The 25,184-nt window shown below is 39.6% G+C and overlaps 2 protein-coding genes across 9 annotated transcripts in view; one reads left to right on the top strand and one right to left on the bottom strand.

Annotated features, from left to right (window-relative positions):
* The window catches only part of bcar3 (BCAR3 adaptor protein, NSP family member), a 69,451-nt gene extending 59,548 nt beyond the window's left edge, over positions 1-9,903 (top strand). For all 5 annotated transcript variants that reach the window (XM_081348334.1, XM_081348335.1, XM_081348336.1 and 2 more), the window contains 8 exons: positions 2,694-3,133; positions 4,473-4,573; positions 5,040-5,758; positions 6,856-6,971; positions 7,105-7,276; positions 7,393-7,504; positions 7,588-7,794; positions 9,010-9,903. In XM_081348334.1, the coding sequence (XP_081204460.1) occupies positions 2,694-3,133; positions 4,473-4,573; positions 5,040-5,758; positions 6,856-6,971; positions 7,105-7,276; positions 7,393-7,504; positions 7,588-7,794; positions 9,010-9,185 (2,043 nt within the window). In that variant the 3' untranslated portion in view covers positions 9,186-9,903. The remainder of the gene's footprint in view (positions 1-2,693; positions 3,134-4,472; positions 4,574-5,039; positions 5,759-6,855; positions 6,972-7,104; positions 7,277-7,392; positions 7,505-7,587; positions 7,795-9,009) is intronic.
* Positions 9,904-12,798: 2,895 nt separating this feature from the next.
* The window catches only part of fnbp1l (formin binding protein 1-like), a 44,822-nt gene continuing 32,436 nt past the window's right edge, over positions 12,799-25,184 (bottom strand). The window contains exons 6-16 of one of the 4 annotated variants that reach the window (XM_081348708.1): positions 24,471-24,575; positions 24,148-24,276; positions 23,658-23,804; positions 20,044-20,247; positions 19,475-19,627; positions 17,638-17,747; positions 17,290-17,422; positions 16,969-17,063; positions 15,375-15,517; positions 14,948-15,106; positions 12,799-14,100 (exon numbers count right to left, since the gene is read on the bottom strand). In XM_081348708.1, the coding sequence (XP_081204834.1) occupies positions 14,093-14,100; positions 14,948-15,106; positions 15,375-15,517; positions 16,969-17,063; positions 17,290-17,422; positions 17,638-17,747; positions 19,475-19,627; positions 20,044-20,247; positions 23,658-23,804; positions 24,148-24,276; positions 24,471-24,575 (1,386 nt within the window). In that variant the 3' untranslated portion in view covers positions 12,799-14,092. Of the gene's footprint in view, positions 14,101-14,487; positions 15,107-15,374; positions 15,518-16,968; positions 17,064-17,289; positions 17,423-17,637; positions 17,748-19,474; positions 19,628-20,043; positions 20,248-23,657; positions 23,805-24,147; positions 24,277-24,470; positions 24,576-25,184 lie in introns of those variants that run through there. The other 3 variants (XM_081348710.1, XM_081348707.1, XM_081348709.1) reach the window with 3 other exon arrangements.

Raw genomic sequence — 25,184 nt, 5'->3', positions numbered from 1 at the left:
TAGGTCGGTCAACCAAAAATGAAAATGTTGTTATTTACTCATTTAAGTTTTTCCAACCCTGTACGAGTTTGTTTCTTCTGTTGAACACAAAAGAAGATATTTTAAAGAATGTTGATAATCAAACAGTTGACGGTACCCATTGACTTCCATAGTAGGGGGATAAAATACTATGGAAGTCAATGGGTGCCGTTCAACTGTTTGCTTATCAACATACTTTAAAATATCTTCTTTTGTGTTCAACAGAAGAAACAAACTCATACAGGTTTGGAACAATTGAAGACAGAATTTTTAAGGTGAACTATCCTTTTAAACACTATATTTTGGACAGTTCATTAACATTTAGCTATATTCAAAAACAGCCATCAACAGTTTCTCATTGGGACAGACATCCCAGTGCTGACAGCTACAGATCCGCTCGTATGAAAACCATGTACCCTGGCTCCTCTTTCCCATGCTCCTATGCAGGATATGTCCCTGAAACTGACAACCCATCCATCAACAATTGTTGCAGAGCAAAGTGGTTAATATAGTGTTGAATCATGACTGCTATTTGACCTGAGGTGTATTTATTTAACGGCATCATATGATCAGAACTACCAGCGTCCAGATTCAGGCTACTGCTGCTTACACCACAAATATACCAGTCACAATGGAACATTCTCATTCATCATGGCTCAACAAACCTTATAAATGACCTTAGAATACAATTTATCGGGTTCACACGTAGAAAAAATATATATAATAAATATGGATATTTAGTGACTGTCTAAATATTCATAAATATAACTACATGCATCACAAAAGGTGCCCCTAAAATATGATGCATGTTTGTGATGATTGATTGTTAATTCATTCTCTACACTTACAGTACATTACCCATCACTGTTAACAGGAATCAGTAGTGAGTCTGTAGACATGTATTCATTTGTTCTTTTGAGTGGTCCTTGGATCACTACACACCCTGCGATCAAGCATTTCCCTCTGACAGCATGTGGGCTGCAGTGTCTTTCAGCGGGACGAGTCTGACCTGCTCGGCTGAAGTTAAACAAACAAACTACAGACAAGGGAAAAGGAAAGGCACGCCAATGGTGTGAAATGGCCTGTGGTTGATTTCAAAATGTAATTTCCCGGCAGTGTTGACTGTGGGGGGGGGAAACATGATGGATGGTAAAAGATGAAGACTGATTAATTATAGATGACAATGTAGGCAGCAACCTGTGAAACTACCACAATCAAATTAGTTTATTCTGCATACTTGAACAAACAAAACGCACAGCCATAACTATCTGAGCATGTCTGTCCAGTGAACTATAAACTTTTTAGCTGCTGTTTTATACCATAAGACAGGCCTGAGAAAAGCTGTTTAGTACAGCCATGAAAACAGTCATAAACACTCAGCGATTCTAATCAGACTTAATGACTCTTTTCCTGGTGCCACTGCTGATCCATTGCTCCAAACACACATGCTAATATTGATTTATTAGTGTTTGATCTCCTCATGAACACATTCTGGGAAGTAATATGAAACAATGACATATAAACTTACATAAAACTAATCTAATCTTATATAAACTAATAAACTAAAGACATAATGATATATTATAATGAATAAGGATGCGCACACACACACCCACACCCACTCTATGCCAGGCCAAAAAAAAAAAGTCATCACTGTTTGACCTTAAATAAGCAAATGCTTAAGAGTCTATCTTTATTGCTGTGATTATTACATTTCTAGCATGTTACGTTTGGCAACAGTTCTTCTATCCCTAATTGAGTCAATTAGGCTTTTCATTTCTTAAACAACCATGTAGGAAGACACATCATGACCATATTCCAGGATCACAATGTCAAGATGCATAACCTCAAATTGTGAAAAAACAGAGGGAGTTCAGCATGAAGAATAATTTTCACACATGAATTGGCACCTCTGAGTTCAGACCTTAAATTCATTAAAAAGCCTTTGGGATGTGCTGGAGGAGACTTTACAGAGTGCTGGACTCATGCATTGTCAATACAAGATCTTGACAAAAAAATGATGCACCTCTTGATGGAAATAAATGTTGTGGTGTTATTTACATCACATACATTTTTGGACAAGATCTTGTCAATTAGGGCAAGAAGAACTGTTGCCAAACATTTAACATGCTAGAAACATAATAATCACAGCAATAATGATCCAATGATAGACTCTTAAGCATTTGCCAATTTTAAATCCAAACAGCGACTTTTTTTATGGCCGGGAATTATTCTACACTGATTTTGATTAATTAATATTCCAAATGGCTTCCTAACGTTCAGTTTGGAGAGGTAGTCCATCATTCTAAACTGCTTGAATGCACCAGTGAACCACAAAACAAAGAAAGATCTAGGTCATGCCATGTATCACTGTCATAAAATTAGTTCTGTAATGTTTACTGAGGATGTATACATAATCTGATTAGACGGAACATAAGCACAAAGCTACATACGAATTTATGAGAAGAAAAGCATCACTACCTCAAAAATGTTTTCTCCAATGTTTGAGCTTGTTCATTCTGCATTTGTAGATTTACCACCACAACCTAATGTTTAGGCCAAGATCCAACATGCAAAATACTTGAAACTAAGGGAGGCAGGAAAATACAGTATGAAAGAGAGAGAAAAAAGCTACCACAAAAACAATAAAAAATGTGTGTGTGTTTGAATTGAAGGTGGCTGAAAACCTGGTCCAGCGTGATGGAGACTTTCTGATCCGAGACTCGCTGTCCAGCCCGGGAAACTATGTCCTCACCTGCCAGTGGAAGAACACTCCTCAACACTTCAAAATCAACAAACGAGTAGTGGCCATGAATGAGGCCTACTCACGCATCCAGTACCTGTTTGAGAAGGAGGGATTTGACAGTGTCCCCGCGTTGGTGCGATACTATGTGGGCAACCGGGAGCCAGTATCTGAGGTTGTCGGAGCGATTATCTTTCAGCCAATCAACAGAGCTCTGCCTCTGAGATGCCTGGAGGAGAAATATGGAGTTGGATGTATACGTGTAGAGGCGGGATACTCCGAGAGAAAGAGCCTGACTTCGAAACGGTTGAGTCTGAATATCATGAACGGACACACCCAGGATCACACCCTCAGCCGTGGGAACCTCCTCAGGTGAGAGAGACACAATCAAATGGCCCTTTCCACTATTATTCATTGCCACACTTTACCGCCAAGAAGAAATACTCTGGGAGGCTTCTGAATCACAAACGTGAGGAAATAAGAGAGATTAATTCATTTTACTCATTATAGGATTTACTAATTATAGATTCTAGTTCTCAAACGGTTTGGTAGATTTGGCCTTTTCAGAATCTCTATTTAGGAAAAAAAAATCTAATTTGTAATGCATGTAATTTAGCTGTCCAAAAAAAAAAAAGAACAATAATTAGTTCCATTCATATTTTCAACACTTGGCTAGAAAGTAAAACATACATATGTAGTGGTCCCATTAGTAAATGTTTGTTAACGCATTAACTAAAATAAACTAACAGTTAACAAATCATTTATTACAATATTTATTCATCTTTGTTAACGTTAGTTAATAAAAATATAACCGTTTAGTTCATGTCAGCTCAGGTTCATTAATAGATTATATAAATTAATGTACAAGTAGATGTTGAAATTAGAAATATTTTAACTAATGTACTTAACTAATGTTAACAAATGGAACCTTATTGTAAAGTGTTACCAATTTAGCTCATGTGATTTCAATTTTGTTTCAATCTTTTTAAACAATTTCAGGTTAAAGGAAATTCTGTGGTTTGACTGCCCTCATCATGAATTACAAAAGAAACATATCACAAATAAACAATACTAGAAATACAATTTAATAATATTTGCATTATAGAATTGGGGTCTACTCGGAAAAATGACTAGTCATGATTTTACAAATTCCCCTCAAATCTATATAATAAAATGTATATAATTTTATCAGCAATTATTGGATCTTGTGGTATGATTAGCAAATTCCATTTCTTAATGGCAGTCTCTTGGAAATCCTTGACAGTTTTGCTCATAAGCACCCCAACAGGAAGTAAAAAAGGCATTATTTGTATTATTTATGTGGAAATATTCATATGTTCATTTATTCAGTCCTGCAGTGTGTGACATCTTCACATTAATTTAAAGAGATTTTAAGCATAAATAAGCATTAAATAAGTGAAAGTTTCACTTATTTGTGCAGATTCAGCATATGGGAGTCCTAACTTTTGGAAACAATGTGTCAAAATAGCTTACAACCTCATCAATTTGAATGGCAAGAATGGCATTAAAATGATTGTGCAGGTTGCATGAACTCACATTAATTCAGAGACTGCATGGAATTTGTACTTTAAAAATTCATATCACACCACAGAACCATTAAAAACTCAATTAAAAGTGGTGTCAACTTTGTCATCTTACTCTATAAGATTGGTAGAGAAGACTTTAAGTGACCTGTCTTTCTCCTTCACAGCAACAAAGATAAATGTGGGAGTCAACCAGCATGTCTGAACCACGTTCAGGAGAGGAGACGGCCACTGAAGACCCATCAGTCGGAGAGTTTCCTCCCTATCGGTGAGTGCCTGTCAGCTCTCATCCTCCTTGATACCCCGTCACACCTCCAGCCCTCCGCTGATATGCACGTCTGACAGCCCTGAAAACCAGTCATCTTTCTCACATTTACTTTGTGCCAAAGAGAAAGTGATTCTCAAAGTCAAGCTGACATTCCCGCCTTTGAAATTCACTTTCTGTTACTGATCGTTAAATGTGTGAAATGAGACGTGGGATTGAAATGCAAAATAAAATGTTTTTGTGGAGAAGAATGAAAGTGGAGATGGAGATAATTTATGCCTGTGTCAGTGGAATAAATATGGTTATGCGCAAAACGCAGCTTTGCTGTCCATGTCAGGATCCAGAGTGCTGAATATGCATAGCCGTGCAGAATGCCAAAAGAAAACGTACACAAAGAAGTCCATCTGTCTATTTTAATAAAACATTTTTTTTTGATATTATGGATATGAATGAATTCCTTTGCTTTCAGGCTGTAGACCCCAGGCTCAGGTTCGGCATATGGAGCACCAGCCATGCCCCAAATCCCCAGTTTTCCGAACAGGAAGTGAGCCAGCTCTGAGCCCCACAGTGCCACGCAGAATGGCCTTCGACACCCAGCCTGGCGAGGCCATTCGTGGATCTGACAGCCAGCTGTGTCCCAGACCGCCCCCTAAACCCAGCAAGGTTCCCACTATGAGAGTATGCTGCACCCCGGGCCCGAAGACCCTCGCCCCACCAGTCCCCCCGGTAAAGCCCAACAAACAGCGACGGCAGCAGTCGGGTAGCTCATCGAGTCCGGAAATAAGCTACTGTGAGCTGAGTCCATGCAGCTCTGCTGATTGGGAAAAGATGAATAGCTCACATGCTAACAGCTATGTGGAGAGGTTAAAGACTGAGGAGGAGTTAAGGAGAAGTGATAGCAGCATTAAACTCGATCGTAGCTCCTACCATAACGCCATTGAGGCCCTGGAACACGACAGTGAGGAAGACAACAAGGAGGATGTGGATGAAGAAGAGAATGGCAAGAAAGGTTTCCAAAGACCTGTGTTTGAAACTGAATCAGCATTCAAACCTGGTGACGTCAACTTCCGGCTTCTACCAGAGGAGAACAAACCATTGGAGATGACAGTGCTGAAGAAAGCCAAAGAGTTGTTCATCAGTCAGGATCCAAAGACCATCGCCAAACACATCCTGAAAGCAGACTGCCAGGTAATATTAATTATGAGTCTTGGAAGTCAACATAAAATCTAAATGAATATTTATTCTTTTCAATTCGTAAACATTAGTTAATGCATTAGGTGTCCTGAATTATCAATGAAAAAAAGATAATAGCATTTATTAATCTAGATTGTTAATTTATAAAAATACTAGTACTGTCAAATCGATTCATTGTGATTAATCGCATCTAACATAATAGTTTGTTTAAATAATATATGTGTGCATATATATACTGTATATGTATATAGAATATGTACACACATATAGCCTATTATATAAACAAACTTTTGTTAGATGCGATTAATCGATTTGACAGCACTAAAATACACATTGCTCATTATTAATTTATGTTTGTTCATAATACATTAATGTAAACGAATACAACTTGAAACGTTAAAAATGTGTTAGTATATGTAGAAAATAACATAACCAACATTTACAAAGGTTTTAAATGTATAGTTCATGATACCTAATGCTAATGGTACCTAATTTTAGGAAACAATTACTGGTAATGCAACTTAAATGTCAAAATTTAAAAAGGCAATTTAAATCTATCACAAATTGTTTATTTGATGGCTTTCGATTTTCGAAGGAGATGAATAAAAAAATGAAAACGAAACAACAACAAGGAGAAAATCTAGAAAGATGAAAACAGAATTAGGGATAGTCATCCACACCTACTTACTGAATACAATCATGACCGACAGGTCTGTAATTACGCTCTGGTTATGTGAGTCAGCCTATTCTTCAGGATGAAGACTGGTTCTTCCAGCCAACCAGAGGACAAGACCACAGTTGTGCCACACAGCCAGGGCTAAATGTAGATGAATCCAATTAAAACGCCTTTTATACATGTGACTCTCCACATATCTTACTGCTTCTGAAAGAGGCTCCAGATTGTTGTCTGTGTATTTGGGAATGAAATCTTAAACTGGAAGATCATGTCAGTCACAGGACCAATGTTATGGACGATAAAACATCCACCCACAACCCAAATTTAGAAACCCTTCACAGATTAGCTTATGTGCAATACTTTCAACTCTGGATGTTACTACCTTTGATGCAAATGCTGTGTGTACATGCTGCAGGTTGCCAGGATCCTGAATGTTTCTGAGGAGCTGAAATGTCAAATGAGCGTGACCTCTGGGCTGGAGCTGGTGACCCTTCCTCATGGGAAACAGCTGCGGCAGGACCTCATGGAAAGGTAAACGGATGCTGTTAACACTTGACCTATAAAATAGATTTCTGATGATATATAAGGAGTACAACTCTTTGAACGTCTTACATGCATATATAGGCCACACATTTAACATGCATGGCTGGTTCTTCTTAAAAAGGCATAACACCATGGCAATTGGAGTTGCTGTGGATATCCTGGGGTGTACAGGAAGTCTGGAGGAGCGAGCAGCCACCCTAAACAGGATCATTCTGGTCGCTCTAGAGCTCAAAGACTCGATGGGAGATCTTTATGCCTTTTCCTCCATAATGAAAGCACTGGACATGCCTCAGGTACCCAACAGCTCCTTCTATCTGCCACTTTCGGTTGACTTGCGCTAGAGACTTTTTTCCCTTCTCTGTGTGCTGTCAACAAGCTGTAATCTGTGTGATCTTTCTTGTATGAACAGATCACCAGACTGGACCATACGTGGACTAGCTTGCGGAGAAAATATACACAGACCGCCATTATTTATGAGAAATCTTTGAAACCATTCTACAAAGGACTCTATGAAGGAAGTGGTGAGTTTTTGACAATAAAGCATGTTTCATGCCCTTTATACAGTAGGTCACCTTTATCTAAGTTCTTGCTCTTGTCTTTCCAGCTGAAATCCCACTGAGCAATGCCAGTGTCCCGCTGCTAATGCCGCTGCTCACCTTGATGGAGAGGCCTGCAGTCACCTTCGAAGAGATGGACGTCTGGGAGAACAACGACCAAGGCTGCGAAATCATGTTCCGGCATCTGGAAGGAGCTCGTGCTGTTGCACGCAATGCGGACACCTACACCTGCAATTCACAGCGGATCCTCCAGGGTAAGACAAGGACATTAAAAGTCATTTCAGGAGAAACATGTGGTGCTTTACTTTGAGGGAATTGGTGAGCAAAACACATTGAGCTGTTCAGGTCGTTGTGTTACTGTTAATATCCAAAAAATATTAGCATTTGAATCATGGGTTCCCTCAGGAAGTTAAAAGGCCTAGCAAGCTAGGATAGCTTGTTCTTTAAGAGAATCACTCAAAAAGACACTCAAACAACATGATCAGTTTCAATCAGTCCAAGTAATCTTTAGAGCAGTTACTAACATCTAACTCAAAATGAATCAAGGACTTCTACAGTGATGTGTACTTAAGGTTTGTGAGACTTAAATCAGTGTTTTTTTATATAACAATTAAATATTATGTTGTACTAAATTTTACTAACTAAATTTGTACTAACAAAAAATGTAAAAGAAACTTAATTTGTATCATTAATGAACAATACAAAGCATTTATTAATTTAGGTTAATTTTTGTATGCAGTATACTAATACATTTTTAACATTTCAAATTGTATAAATGAACATTAGCTAAAGTATGAACCAACATGAATTCACAGTAAACAATAGTATATTATTAAAGTTTTTTTAAAGAGACATGTGAAGGCCAAGTATGGTAACCCATACTCGGAATTAGTCCTCTGCATTTAACCCATCAAAGTTAGAGCACACACATTAGGAGCAGTGAGTGCTGAAAACACACTGCAAACCGTGGACACGCACACTCGGAGCAGTGGGCAGCCATGTTTGCTGTGGCGCCCGGGGAGCGATTGGGGGGTAAGGTGCCTTGCTCAAGCGAACCTCGGTCATTTCCTGCGAGACTCAAACCCGCAACCTTCAGGTTACCAGTCTGACTCTATAACCATTAGGTCAAGACTAAAGTCCAACACACCTATATCTGAGAGAAATGGCTTCTGGATAGAAACAAATATACATAGACTTGATTTCGTCCTTGGGTATTGACTGGATCGTATGAAGTTGGGAGTTGCAGCAGATCTGAATGCCAGTTGTGGAGGATATTTAGTGAGACGCGTCATGAAGAGAACAGACATCATTTCCAGGGGAAAGGGAGGTGAACATTATTGATTAAAGGTCAAGAGGGGATATGAATAAACAAATAAATTATTTGTAATAAACACTACATTCTGTAAAAAAAAAAAAAATATATATATATATATATTGAATTGTCAATTTTGATTTCATTTTCTCTCCAGACTTCCAACCTAATGATGACATGTTGGAGATCTTGAGGACTGATTTCCAGTTGCGTCTGCTCTGGGGCAGCAGGGGGGCGGCCGTGGACCAGACCGAGCGATACGACAAATTCAAACTCATCCTCACGGCCCTGTCCAGAAAACTTGAGCCTCCAGTCAAACACACAGAACTCTGAAAAACGAGGCACGCACTTTGTACATTATATTAGACTCTGAGCAAGCAGAAACTGTCGAACCTCTCTGGAGGCAGGTCAAAGGTCGCCTGACTCTGTACCTAAACAGGATGTTCTCTAACATAACGTGAGCTTCAGAAGATCACGTGCAGCTTGCAAGCTGGAAGCCATTCATGAGCACAGATGGCACTTGTCTATGGAGAGCTACTTTCCTCCATATGCACCTTCCAGAGGTGTGTTGTGCTCCACACCTATGACTAGTGAAATGGACAGGTACCAGTTTTACCTTCAAGAAAAGAAGGAACGGTACGTAGAATATATCTAATGGCCAATACATTATCCACCCTAAGAAATAAAGATAAAGTTGGAGGCAGAGAGCACTTCATGAGGTGTATGTATGGGGTCAATCACTTGACATATGAAGTGATGGATAAGAGAGGACTGGAATTATGGATTACACCTTCAAGACACATTTTCAGCACTATGAAGGAACAGGATATAGTAAAGCTTGTACATTTTTAGAAATGTCATGAAACCCATCAGTCAAAGCAGTGTTGATCAGTTTAAAAATCCCACATGGAAAAGAATGTACATAATCATTAGTGAACGCATGTGAAGGCTAGTTTGTGTAATATATTGTATGAAGTAATATTGACCTGTAAATAATCACCTATAAATGAAATATTCTGAAAAATATTAAATAAATATCTAATGAATGGTTTTTAATTGTTACAGAAATGTTTTCATATACACGGGTCAGTGAGATTTCTTTTAAGTAAGGATGCATTAAATTGATCAAAAGTCACCATAAATATCTTTATAATTTTTTTATTTTTTTTTATTAAAGATTTCCATTTTAAACTAGATGTACCGCATCGCGGTACAAAATATGACCGCCGCTCAGGCCTGCACTGGCTTTCCACAAAAATAAATGACGTGGAGTAATTTGGCTGTATTGCGTGTTTATGTATATACCTAAAAAAAGTAATAGTATGTGCATGTCTGTCTGTGTGTGTGTGTGTGTGTATGTGTGTGTCTGTGTGTGTGTGTGTCTGTGCGTGTATGTATGTGTGCGTACATGTGTGCGCATGTGTGTTTGTGTGTGTGTGTCTGTGCATGTGGATTTGTATGTGTGTGTATGGGTGTGTGCATGCTTGCGTTTGTTTGTATTCCTGCATGTGTGTGTGACAGTATCATAACAAATGCATTTTTTTGGGTTTGGGGGGGCCCAGCGCGGGGGGGGGGGGGGGGGGGGGGTGAGTGGCCCCCGGGGACCAAACGAAATTTCTCCGTAGAAGTCTAGTGGGGCTACATGCTCACCAAATTTCATGTTCCCCGGTGTTTCGGTGTCCCTGGTATCGTTGACGGGGGGAAGTGGCCCCCGGGGACCAAACGAAATTTTTCCATAAAAGTCTAGTAGACCAACATACCATAAAAATTTCTTCATCCTCGGTGCCACGGTTCAGGTAGTTATTTAGGAAAAACTGCATTTTTTGGGGTTTGGGGGGGCGCGGGGGGGGAGTGGCCCCCGGGGACCAAACGAAATTTTTCCGTAGAAGTGTAGTGGGGCTACATGCCCACCAAATTTCATATTCCCCGGTGCTTCGGTGTCCCTGGTATCGTTGACGAAAAATTTACGGGGGCCCCAGCGTGGGGGGGGGAAGTGGCCCCCGGGGACCAAACAAAAATTTTCCGTAAAAGTCTAGTAGACCAACATACCATAAAAATTTCTTCATCCTCGGTGCCACGGTTCAGGTAGTTATTTAGGAAAAACTGCATTTTTTTGGTTTTGGGGGGGCCCAGCGCGGGGGGGGGAGTGGCCCCCGGGGACCAAACGAAATTTTTCCGTAGAAGTCTAGTGGGGCTACATGCCCACCAAATTTCATGTTCCCCGGTGTTTCGGTGTCCCTGGTATCGTTGACGAAAAATTTACGGGGGCCCCAGCGCGGGGGGGGAAGTGGCCTCCGGGGACCAAACGAACTTTTTCCGTAAAAGTCTAGTAGACCAACATACCATAAAAATTTCTTCATCCTCGGTGCCACGGTTCAGGTAGTTATTTAGGAAAAACTGCATTTTTTTGGTTTTGGGGGGGGGCCAGCGCGGGGGGGGAGTGGCCCCTGGGGACCAAACGAAATTTTTCCGTAGAAGTCTAGTGCGGCTACATGCCCACCAAATTTCATGTTCCCCGGTGCTTCGGTGTCCCTGGTATCGTTGACGAAAAATTTACGGGGGCCCCAGCGCGGGGGGGGGGGAAGTGGCCTCCGGGGACCAAACGAAATTTTTCCGTAAAAGTCTAGTAGACCAACATACCATAAAAATTTCTTCATCCTCGGTGCCACGGTTCAGGTAGTTATTTAGGAAAAACTGCATTTTTTTGGTTTTGGGGGGGGGCCAGCGCGGGGGGGGAGTGGCCCCTGGGGACCAAACGAAATTTTTCCGTAGAAGTCTAGTGCGGCTACATGCCCACCAAATTTCATGTTCCCCGGTGCTTCGGTGTCCCTGGTATCGTTGACGAAAAATTTACGGGGGCCCCAGCGCGGGGGGGGGGAAGTGGCCTCCGGGGACCAAACGAAATTTTTCCGTAAAAGTCTAGTAGACCAACATACCATAAAAATTTCTTCATCCTCGGTGCCACGGTTCAGGTAGTTATTTAGGAAAAACTGCATTTTTTGGGGTTTGGGGGGGCCCAGCGCGGGGGGGGAGTGGCCCCCGGGGACCAAACGAAATTTTTCCTTAGAAGTCTAGTGGGGCTACATGCCCACCAAATTTCATGTTCCCCGGTGCTTCGGTGTCCCTGGTATTGTTGACGAAAAATTCAGTAAGGTGACGAAAAAAAAAAAAAAAAAAAACTTTGACAATCCCTATATGACCGCCGCTAGCGTAGCTAGCGAAAGCGGTCATATAGGGATTGTCAAAGTTTTTTTTTTTTTTTTTTTTCGTCACCTTACTGAATTTTTCTAAATTTTAATAAACACTGTTCTTTTGAACTTTATATTCAAAGTTTCTGGGGATTTTCTTTTTTTAATAACGGTTTCCACACAAATATTAAGCAGCACAACTGTTTTCAACACTGATAATAATAATAATAATAATAATAATAATAATAATAATAATAATAATAATAGTCTCTTGAGCATCAAATCAGCATATTAGAATGATTTCTGAAAGATCATGAAACGCTTGAGAAATGCTGAAAAATCAGCTCTGCCATCACAGGAATAAATTACATTTATAAAAAAAAAAAAAAAAAAAAAAAAAATTATATATATATATATATATATATTATTATATTATTATATACATACAAACATACATACCACAAACAAATTTCGAAATTGTTCACGATTTTTGAATAAATGCAGCCTTGGTGACCCTAAAATGTCTGGTTTAAAACATTTTTTTTTTTTTTTCTTACTGACCCAAAACTTTTGAACGGTAGTGTGTGTGTCTGTACAATCCATGATGCACGGCATACAGGTTAGAAACTTTGGCTCCTGATAAACAAATACCCAGCAATAGCGATGAAATACAATGTGCACTGTAGGAATGTAAATAAAATACAGCATACAGACTAAACACAAAAGAGTGAAGAACTCCAATAAATGACAGGCAGGATGAACGAGACAAACAGACATAAGTATTTATTTCTCGGTTGCTCTTGCTCCAACACAAACCCCAGTATATAGTGGTCAACGTTGTCTTACTGTACAACACATTCACACAAAATCAAGCCTTCACATCTGACATCATTCACTCCCTAATAATCCAATTCAAATGCAACAGGGTAAAAAGTGCATCGGTTAAGACCAGGGTCCTACTGAGAACAGAGTTCAGACAAGAAGAAGAACTGGTTACAAAAAGAGTACAGCACGGTTCTTACAAGCAAAGCCTGGAAGTAATTTGTTAAAAAAAAAAAAAAAAAAACCTTAGAAAAAAAGTCACAATAAAAACATTCATTCTGAAATAAAGATGTTAATACATACAGTTTAATAATAAAAACTAACTAGGTATATACATATGCATATATGCATACACAGTTTTTTATATGTAAGAATCACATTCACAAATACACGCACTTGAGATCGGATTCTGGAGACGTGTGGTCCTCGTTAGTTACAGTGAGCATGTTCTTGCACATGTGAAACCAGGAGCTGGACTAGAAATGGAGAAAGCACCACAAAGAGCTGGCAGCCCAAGAACAAGCAGTTTGTTGGGCATAGAGGATCAGATAGACCCCTATATGCTTTTAGTTTCCATACAGAGGCCTGTAATTAAGGCAGAGATGATGGGTTGGTGTTCATAGGTCCTCGCTGGCGTTTCCTCCGCTTGTTTTATATGGTGTTGGGTCCCTCTGCTGGCCAAATGCAGAACTGCACCAGGCTCCTTCCATCCAGCAGACTACGCAAAGGGGGCGGGGCCAGTGGGTGGATGTTGTGTGGGGACTGTTGCAATGGCTAATGTAGCACCATGCTTCCTTTACTCTGATTGGTCATGCTTTAGAGATTCATATCATGGTTAACGTGGAATGCGTCAATGAAGAAACGTAGTCGAAAGAGAAACGGACACACAAACAAGACGTACGTAGTTGAGATAAGTGGTTAAATCTACTAATTTGTCAGCACGGAATGAGGAACGAAAGGCTGTGGATCATGCAGGTGCATGTTATGATGAGCATGAAATGATGGTACAGGCAAAACATTCCCCTGAATATGTTAGTGCCAGGCAACGACTCTCTTTAGGTTCTCCAATATCCCTGGAATGTCTGCTGCAATGGAATTATGTTAATGGCCATGACAAACAGCATGCACACATGCAACCTGCCCCAACACAATCTCGGTCTTAAAATCGCCCCACCGCCCCACTAACAGTGAGTCCCGTCCACCAAACACCACAGAACCCCACTCATCCAATCAGGAACCTATAGCCACAGAGAGAAAAGAGAGGACAGAGTCATTGACAGGTCCACCGACAACAAAGATTGACCAGCGAGAGAAAAAAGATAGAGGGCGCTAGTGAGCCAGCCAAACTGAGTGCTGCTCTGAAGTTACACATTGTTCTTGGATTATCTTGATTAAATCCCAAATTAAAAAGGAAGTTGTGACACCACAAGTTTAACGAGAAGAGTAGCACTCGCAGAGAGAGTTGAAGTGAAACAGGTTTGGCGCTATGATGAGGGGAAATTTAGCTGCAAGGACAAAACACTTCGAAGAAAGGTGGAAGAACTGGAAACTGCATGAACTGAAAGATCAATGTATCCTCACACTGAATAGAACAAATGATTGGACTGTAGTAGCAATGCAGAGATGCTCCGAGTAGAGTGTACTTAAGTTTCAACATGTATAAAAAAAACACATAAATCTTAACAATTAAGAGCTGATTAAAGTTTGACAAGTTCTCTCACGAATATAATGAGGAACTCATCTCTCAGACAAACAGGCATTTGAAAAGGAGCCAATGCTTTTTGTTCAGTTTTGCTCCAATGATATAAAACTGATTAAAAACACTTATTAAAATGGAATAAAAAGCAATAAAAAACTCTACAAGTCTACAGACTGATCCGCTGCAGCAGTCGCAGTGTAGAGGAAATAGTCACTTTCGACAGTGTGAGTGTGTTTGTCCTCGGGCTCACACAGTGAACAAAAGCATATGGCAGTCAGATGAGCTGCGCTTGATGAGTCACGGTAAATCTGACACACGCTCCCCCATGTATGATGTCATAACTAGGTGGTGAAGCCGTGGGTGATGTCATATGTAGGTGACCGCACCTTTGCTGTTTTTCTCCAGTGTGATCTCCACGTAGGACGTGGGGACGTAGCCCTCCACTCCGCTATTTTTCCGAACCCGCGTCCATCCGTCGCCTTTATCTTCCTCTATGACGTACAGCACCTCGTTCTCGTTCATAACCAACGTGCCTTCGTTAGAGCCTGAGGAAAAAAATGATTTTAATACCTTAACCAGTGTTCTGAGATGAGGAGGCCTAAAAGTTTTATTTAAATAAATTATTTGTAATGTAATTACATTAACATAAAGCATAAATCTTAAGTCAATTATTTAGTAAAAATCTGTCATTTTGTTGTATAGTAATTCCTGTGGGCAGAATTGGATCTTTATACTCGACATTATGCCACAACGTTGTCAACAGCGCTTAACTCGTCCTAAACGAGGAACATTTAAAGCAAGCTGTTTTTGTACCATCAAAAGAGTAGAGAGCTTTGCAGTGGCCGATGACCGGGAGAGGATCGTCATCGTCAAACTCGTCATCAAATTCGTGAGGGTCTGGCTGCGGTGGAGACCGATGCTCCTGACTGTGATCATCTGTGTAACTGCCTTCAGGGCTGAAAGACAGGAGAAAAACAACAGCCATTACGAGCCTTTACGTTCAGAGGCAGCGGTGTGACGTGTGGATGCACAAAGCACTGATGAAATGATGGTTTGGCATCTTGTGTTTTCAACTAAAGTGTACAACTAGTTGTATATCTTTTGGTTTACGTACATCATGACTTAAATGAAAAGAAAATAATATGAGAAAGATTTTTTGGTTAAAAAAAAAAGTCTTTAAGGGCGCTTTCACACTAGCACTTTTGGTGCGCACCCGAGTTCGAATGACGTCAGACTTCGGCTCGTTTGGATGATGTGAACGCTGTCTTCCGAACTCGGGTGCGCACCCGCGAACCGTACTCGAGACCACTTAAAAAGGTGGTCTGGGGTACGGTTCATGTGAACTCGGCTGCTGATATGAACGCAACGCAATCGAACCAAACCGCTATTGTTGACGTATAATGTGTTTTCGGCGGAGAGCCCGCTGTCTTTGAAACGTTTTCAGATTTTTTGCGACAGACAGACGCAAGTGTGTTTCTGTATGTCTATGTTGAAAACAAAACCAAAGGTTAAAAAAAAGAAGAAGAAAAAATGTCAACCGAGCAAGTCTATCCATTTGGGCGCCTTTTCATTCGCGGTTACCAAGCAACACCATTACGCCAGCTGCAGCCTGATGACGCAAGCGTACCGCGGTTCGGATAGAAATAATATAATGTGAACACAGTCCATCGGTGGCAGGGGGAGGGGGGAGCAATCGAACTCGGGTTCGGAACAGGCAATCGAACCAAGTGTGAAAGCGCCTATGTTCACTAAAGCTGCATTTATTTGATCAAAAATACAGTAAAACAGTAATTTTGTGAAATATTATTAGTTTAAAATAACTGTGTGTTTGAATATATTTTAAAGTGTAATTTATTCCTGTGATGGCGAAGCTGAATTTCAGCATTATTAAGTCTATTAAGCATCATAATAAGTCTGCAGGGTCACATGATCCTTCAGAAATCAATGTTGTAAACAGTGCTGCTTAATATTTCAGGATTCTGTGATGAATAGAGTTTAAAGGAACAGAATTTATTTGCTAGTTTTAACATTGTAAACATATTTTTATTGTGTCTCTGCTGAATAAATATGAATTTATTAAAAAAAAAAATGTTTACTGACCTCAAACTTTTGAACAGTAGGGTATATTTCTATGGATTATCAGAAAATGGACGTTATCACACTATAATTTAATATATATATTTCCATGTCGGGATATTATGATCCCAGCATCCACCTCTTTAAATCACTGCTATGATGCCTTTCTACTCATTTAGATCAAGAAAAATCGTGTAGAACAGCAAGAACAGCTCAATAACTCTTCTACGAGTGGGTCAGGCACTCGTTAAAGGGACGACTGTATACAGGATATATACATTATAGTCTGTCTATATTGAGAATGCAGATAATGTAATCAGGAAATCCAGACCTCTCTCTGCCGTGGGGTGTGTGGTGGTTCACATCCGCACTGGGCCGCCGCTCACCACGGGATCCATGCTTCCCTTCAACCTCTGCCAGCCAACTCTGAGATGAAGAGAGACAGGTGAGGAGGGGTTCATGTCCAAATAAATAGTCATTTTCAATCATTTCATGTGATGCAGCATCCGCATCAGGTCCGTTCCTCCACTAGATGGCGGCGGCACACAGAGCTGCTCAGCTGTTTTATCTCAAATTTATCCAGATGTACATTCCCGGAGGCTGTGCTTCCTTATAAGACTGCAACAATAAGTCATTCCTCAGGGAAGGTTACCTCATTTTTATGGATCTCAGAGCGGAGTTTCTCCATGTTGCATATGGTCTCTGAAATCTTGGGCTGGAGACTTCCAGGATCTCCCATCTGAGGATTCTTCTCATAGACATCTTTCATTTTGTTAAGAGCATCTCTGTGACAAGGACAATTATGATTTTGAGATATTGTTCTCTAGCTCTTTAATAGGTTTGAAATGGTTTAAGCTGTTATCGTGCATCGATGCAAACAAACAGAAAAAATCAATAATAGCTATTTAATTTTCAAATACATTATGCTAAATTAAAGTTTTTAGTATGTAATAAAATTCTGGTCTTTCTGCTCATGTGACGAAATTGCTTTATAATCTACCTTTGGTCCATTTCTTTCTGTAGTTCTTTATTTAGCTCATCGATCCTCTGTTGAAGTTTTTTGCGTCTCTGTTCAGGGGGAAGATGGCTGAGATCCTCTAGTGTTGGCGCCTGTACAAATATAGGTTATTCCAGACACAGTTGCAGTGCATGTGGTAGACAGTCGCTCTAGAGAGAGATGTCCTTCCTAGAGCTTAATGGGCCTGTTAGTTTGAATACATTCCAATTTTGCAATTCATCCGAAAGTTTATAAACATTTAGCCACACTATAAGAAAGACATCTTTAAGCTGTACAGAATGAGGAAGGAGGGGGTTTCAATGCAGTCATAGCATCCTAGAACTAAACACTCAAGTCTATTTTCAAACTTCATATCTATACTACAGCAGTCCAAAACACACATCACTTACCAGCTTTAAAGACCACTGAGAGGTTAAGGTTAGGTCACGCCATTTCAAAAAGAAACAAAGACAACAAATCGCTCATCAACATCAGTCAATCGAATGCATTTTTGACTGACGATTTTAGTCACGTTCACACAGAACGGCACCATCAGGATAAAGCAGGTCTTAATCGAGGTCTGACCTACTGCAGTTCCAGCGCAGTTCATGTTAGTCCAACATTGTTAATACCACAAAAGAGACATTTTGGAAGTCTGGTTAAAAACCTGAACCAGCCTGAAACCACAACCTCATCTTTGTTTTCAACATTTCCATTTAAGCTAGGTTATAAAGTAGAAGCAAAAAGAAGAACAGGTAATATAGTGGCATTTGGTTTTCGAATCAGTTATTCTGAACTACTAGGAAAAGGTAATCCATTATTATGGCCGTCGGCAGAGTGTTAGAGTTGCCACCACAACAGATTAACTAATGACAGCAATCCAATATGCATCTATAATAACTTGATAAATTTGCAAATATTCAGTTGGTTTGTTGCACAATGATGTACCAGGCCAAGAAAATGTTAAGGAAACAAAGATGACGCTTGTGAGATTTCAGAATAGTTGTATCCGGATAGTTGAAAAGACGTTCACAAATGTTAAACCTTGGCAAAAATCTCCTTGCGTCCTCATCAAACTGTACGTGAGCGGTCATCGTTCGCTCTGTTGTTTACAATAGGATGGACTTGTATGGACGGGCATTTTTCTACAAAGAGATTTACAGCTGGATGTTAAACATTTTTGGTGAACAAAATCAGTTTGGTATTTATCCAAAAAGCTTTGTTCAGGATTTAAAAGATCTTCAAAGGAGAGTTTTTCGAAACCGTAAATCTCCCAGACTATGTTCATGTATATTCAGAAGAAAACCCCCTAATATTTGTAAATGTACTTCCCTTCTCATGTCTGTTTTACAGCGTGTTCACAATGACAGCGATTTACAGAGTTCAAGTAATTACAAGTCATCAATTTTCAATAAGAGAAATGAGCAACAGCAATCATCTCAATGTAAAAAAAGGTTTAGTTGCACACAAAGCAACTTGTAACATCAATGTCAGTGTGAACAGGTTTACAGAAAGAGCTACTGAGCTGTATTAAGTAATATGCAAACTAGCATGCGCTTTTAAAAATAAAGCAAGAAGAAAAAAAAAATTCACCCACCCAACACTTCCACCACCGTGTTCCACTGATTTACGCAACAAATCAAACTTAAAAAAAAATGATGGGCACAGCTCTTTGGACCCAGATAAAGCCTTATTCCTTCACTCAAAAGAATCATATTTCGCTGTTTCCCCGCGTGCAGGAATTAGCTAAACCTTGGGTGAGAGAAACCGGCCCAAGCACAAGCGGCAAGCGCTAATGTCATAATCACGGCAAACCCACACACACCAGGCCGACTCTTACCCCTCTTTTCACAGTTCGGAAGGATGGAATCATAGATTTTGCATTTCTCACTTCAGTTTGATGGTTAGCCTTTCGCTCTTTTGTGAATTTAGGAGGCTGGATATTGCCAGAGGGGATACTTGGGCGGGAAGGAGGAGGGTTGGATGGGGGAAGCTGGGACAACAAAGATTTCAGGTGAACTAATAGCCAAACACAAACAAACGAACACGCAAATCTACAATCCCTAGTTAAATGACTGACTGAATGAAGTCTATCTGGTTAAATGTAGCTTTATAAGCAAGTGTTAACTTTCATTACAATGAAGGGTTTTTAAAAACAAGAACTGCTTTCAAGGGAAGGAAAAAATGTGAAATGTTCTTAAAAAAAGACAAAAGGGTCAGGAAGTTTATGTTGGTACTGACAGCATAGGTCTGAAAGCAGAAGTTAAAGTTTTACCTAGCCATATAATCCTTTACTGTTCACACAAGCCAAAGCAGAGCGCCTGACGGTCATGTGGGCTTTTAATTTATTACCTATTCATAGCAAATGAGCTTTACAATGGAACAGAAGTTGCTGAACAATGAAAATACCTTGGGTTTCTTCCCAAAAAGCCAGAGTTTGTTTTTGGTCCTGCTAATCGCGTGTTTGGGGTCCGGTTTGCCTCCCTCTGTTTTGGGGGTCCCGATGGTGCTATCTGATCCTGTTCGCTGGATGTTCTGACTGAAGTCTTCGAAAGGGAAATCAACCGGGGGTTCAAACCCCGACTTGAACGACTCCACTACAATCCCAGAATCCTGTGGGACAACAACAATATGCTTAGCGTGCTTGGTATGCTTTATTTAGAGCCAAGTGCAAGTATAATACACTACCTTTCAAAAGTTTTTTTTTTTTTAAAGAAATTAATACTTTTATTTTTTGGGAACCAAATCAGCATATAAAAATGATTCTGGAGGATCATGTGATAATGAAGACTGGAGTAATGATGCTGAAAATGAATAAATATATACATTTTAGAATCTATTCGAATAGAAAACGTAGAATGTAGCCTCGGGGACCATAAGATACTACTTTCAGAAACATAAATATCTTAAACAAGCCCTAAACTTTTGAATGCCAGAGTAGATTTCATTTAAACGAAAGAAACACAATTTCCTTGAACTCTGTCACCAGCAGAACATATCTCTTTCTCGACTACTACTAAACCTTTATTTATTTGCCCTCTTGAACATCAATACTCAACTCAGTTACTAAGCTAACCTTAGAAACAGTAACGTGAGCATAATGGTGTAAGCTCATGGTTTGTTCATTTCAGGGACTGAACCAGCAACCTTCTGGTTACCAGTCCATACCTGTAGCAGTAATATTCTATAGAGGAAAAAACAATAATAATAAAAAAAAGTGTGATTTAAGGCCATTGTATGAAGTACAGTGAGTACTATAGTGTTTGTAAACTGTGAAAGTAGGCACAAGGAAAGATGGTTAGCTGGTCTGGAATGACTGTGTTTGACCAGGGTGTGGTAGCATTACAAAAGAGCTCTGGCTCCATGTCACCCGTTTAACAGCCTCTATGAGGCTCTCTTGACCTCAGGATTCGAGCAGAGGGCATTAGGAAATCCCAAAACAACGTAAGCAAGCCCATAAATAAAACCGTGAACAGAATCAGGTCATAATCAGACCCGAATGGTTCGTCATTGGGCAGGTCGAGTACCGACCATTGGAGTCAGGAAGCAAGGGGAAAATAGGAAAAACAAGAGTGGCATGGTGTTATGGGTCTGAGGATATGAACAGCTCTGAGTAGAATCTTCAAGCTGCCACCTTAAAATTACAGTAATTCGTCAAAACGTAATCGCAGAATTGTTCCAAGAATAAAGAAAGAGTTGTGCATAAATTAGTTGGTCTTCAATCCTAAATTATTTAAGAGATCTGGAGGGGTATCCTAACCTAGCTAGGAGTTGCTAAATAGTTTTGTTATATGTACAGATTGTTATATGTTCAACTAGATCTGGTCAGAAAGTTGGTAGGGCCATTAACTTAAATTGATTCGCACCCACTTGAGGCTGCGCATATAGTGGTTCATAAATAATAGAGATTCTCTCGAAAATGAAAGTTACGATGTAAAAATTGCTAACAAATGGATAGTGGGAGGCTGGAAGTATCAGTATATAAGGCTTAGGCTACACTAAAAGTTACTTTTAGCTATTTATATAAAAAAATCTCCAAGGTATTGAACACGCAAAGTTAAAAGTTGTTTTTGCTAAGAATGGTTTGACTCCAAGTTAAAGCATTTCTTGGAAGTTCTATATACATTTTGTACAAAGTTTGGGGTCAGTAAGTTTTTCCTTTCAGCAAATATGTATTAAAATTGATCAAAAGTGACAACTTTTACACTTACAAAACATTTCTATTTCAAAATATATGCGGTTCTTCTGAAATTTCGAAAGAATCCTGAAAAAAAAAGTATCACTGGTTCCACAAAAAATATTAAACGGCACAACTGTTAAACATTGATATTAATAATAAATGTTTCTTGAGCACCAAATCAGCATATTAGAATGATTTTTGAAGAATCATGTGACACTAAAGACTGGAGTAATGATGCTGAAAATTCAGTCTTGCCATCACAGGAATAAAATTCATTTTAAAAAACATTTTAAAGGTGAACTTACTTTGTTCAATGAGTCAATATATCATCAATCTCTCCTACCCTGATCCACTATGGAAAGCCAATTGAAAGTGTTTACAATTTAGACCCAGCAGGATGATTTTCATGGGAAATTGCATACATGCGTCACTCGTCTGTGCGTTCCACATCACATCCGGTAAATAAAAAAAGTTTCTCCAGCTACTTTGATGTGTGCATGATGTCGGAGTGGCATAGGTTAGTTGTCACAACGAGTGAGAAAGGTTGACCTTGAACCTCAGAGGATTCAGCCATTTAAAAAACACGCAGAACAGAGGAGAGTCTGCTGGCAAAAAGAGAACATGGCTAAGCTCGTAATAAAACAAGAATCAACATTGGCTTGGCTTTTCGGAGATGGTGAAAGGAGAACTGAAGGATTTGAAATGTTGTAAAAGCGACAGAGATGGTGTTTTATTACTCAACAAGGGAGTAAGGTATTTTACTGAACAGATAAGCTCTTTAACAGTTCAGAGAATTCATTGTAAAGCATTATCTATTGTTAAGGGTCTTATTCATCTGCACAGTCGCGCAGAGCCGTAGCACAACCAAAACAATGTTCTGCCGCAAAATGCATGCAGTTTTGTTTAACTGCAAGAAAGCAAAAAAGTTATATGCTGTGCCTTTGAATTGTAATAATATTTCACATATTGCTGCTTTTACTGATCATAAAGGCAGCCTTGGTGAGCATAAGAAACATAAAAAAACCTTATCAACCCCAACCTTTTGAACAAGTCCAGGACAGAAAAAGAAAGCAAGAGAGGGAGACTAAATGGGGCAGATAAAAATGTAATCAGCGGTTGCGGAGCCACACGCGACCTTTTCATAAGCATCAGCGCTGGCGACAGCACTAAGAAAATGAGCAACTTGATTCTCTCATCCTCCCATGCTCCCAATCATCCACTCCCTCACTTCCTCCCGCCTACTCGCCGTCTCCAATCCTCCCTTCTTTCTATCAGTGTAGTGGACTGGAGCTATCATCAAGATCGTAGGTACAAAATGACATCAGGGAGAACTGAACCAATGGATGAAGGGTGGTAATCAAAGCACGTTAGATGTTTAGCAGTTTAGAGATTTTTTGGTTGTTTTTGAAAGAAGCTCTCTTGTGCTCACCAAGGCTGCATTTATTTGATCAGAAATACAGTAAAATCAGTAATATTATAAAATATTATAACAATACAAAATAACTGTTTACTATTTTTAAAATGTAATTTGTTCTTTTGATTGCAAAGCTGAATTTGCAATCAATGCCGATTTGTGGCTCAATAAACATTTCTTATTAACAATGTTGAAAACATTGTTGTGCTGCTAAATGTTTGGAAAACCATGATACTTTTTTGTAAAATGTCTTTACGGTAACTTATGTTGAAAAAAGTATTAAATTCTTTAAAAAAAAGCATTTACTGGTTCCAAACTTTTGAACTTTTATATATTGCTAATATTTCATAATAGAATTTATAGATGTTTTACTAGTACTCAATTCCTTTTTGTATGGCTCTTAAAAGTCTTAAGTGTTTCAGCACTTACCCTACGCTCATCCACATTTTTAGCAGCGGTCACCATGCCCTCCAGGCATTTTGAGACAATGGGAATGACTCTTCGTTCCACCTCGGCAAAACTCCGGTACGTCTCCCCAAGCTTGACCGTCCGCCGTTCATCCATGTCCTGCAGATTCTACAAGCACATGAACACAGAGGTTACAGAACTACATAAACAAAACTACAATGAGACGTTTTGATTTATTAGATCTTTTCTGTGGATGGTCACAAACCAAATGCAATCTATTACAGTGCTTTATTTGTTAACTAAACAGACAACCTTTAAGGGAGGAGTTCACACAGAAAGCATTTTTGCTGTTAAAAACACGAGACGCAGGTCAGTAGATTGAAAAAAAAAAAAGCACACACCGTCTAGTGAATGTTTACATAGAAAAACAATAGAAAAGTTTAATAAACTTCAAGAACTCTAAAACATTTCAATTAAAATATCAGAAACTAAAGATCGGGGAAATCATCACCTTGAATATTTGAGGGATGGCCACGTTGAAATGTTTCCACTGTTCAGCATTAAAGTTCTGCAACTGGGCTGCATACTCGTTCTTGCTCTCCTCCGCCATGTGTTGTCTCAGATACAGCTGGGACTTCGCCTAAGACAGAATGAATGGTCATCTGTATTACTAATGCTTCAGGAATACAGCTCAGGCCTCAGGACGACTTCCAGTCTTAGGCCAGAAACTGCATTCAAGTGCTATTTTACAATGGTTTTACAAAATGGTTCAGACGACGTTCAGTCAATAATTATAAGAATTTGTGTAGAGTACATCAGGATCACAGAAACTACCTTTTCCACCTCTGACTTTGTGGCGTTGATGTCATTGTCTAGCCTGTCGTAGATCATTTGTGATTTTTCTGCCTCTCTGCATTCCCGTTCAAACTTCTTTTTACTCTGTGAAATCCATACGGAAAAGGAGACACACGTGTTGATGGGCTCTCAAAACAGGCATGAAACATTTCCTGCACTGCTATGTGAGCATTAGCAATCCTCCCTGCATAAAAAACTGTCAGGATTTGATCTAGTAGCAACATAAATACAGATAATCTTAAAAACAAACATCCAAAACAGTACTGAGAGTGAGAGCGATAATGAAATTTGTGTAACTGCTTCCAGAGCATCTGTGTTTCATTTCGTGACAGTGCAAGAAAGAGGAATACCTATGTTATTACGACATGGTCATTCTCAACGCCAGATTCAGCTGTTGCTGGCCTTAAGCTGCAGCAACCTAAAAGCTGCAAAATACTCTATGAGACGCACTGACAGACAGGAAACGTACAGGATGCAGGAATGCAGTGCAGGGTATCAATTGGAGCGAGAGGGAGAATGGAAAGAAAGAGCTTGAGAAGATGAATGTGGCGCAGGAAGGTTTCCATTTGTGCACTGCCAACAGTCTTTGTCACTTCTTCTGTTTTATACTTGCATATAAACACACACAGTCATCTGGATCTGTATAAATCTGGACCCCAGGTCACAGCTGGAGGAGAGGTTGTGAATCGGTCA

The sequence above is a fragment of the Scardinius erythrophthalmus genome (genome assembly GCF_964197995.2).
Source record: "Scardinius erythrophthalmus genome assembly, chromosome: 20".
In the NCBI taxonomy this organism is placed as follows: domain Eukaryota; kingdom Metazoa; phylum Chordata; class Actinopteri; order Cypriniformes; family Leuciscidae; genus Scardinius; species Scardinius erythrophthalmus.
This window is presented reverse-complemented; position numbering and strand designations above follow the sequence as displayed.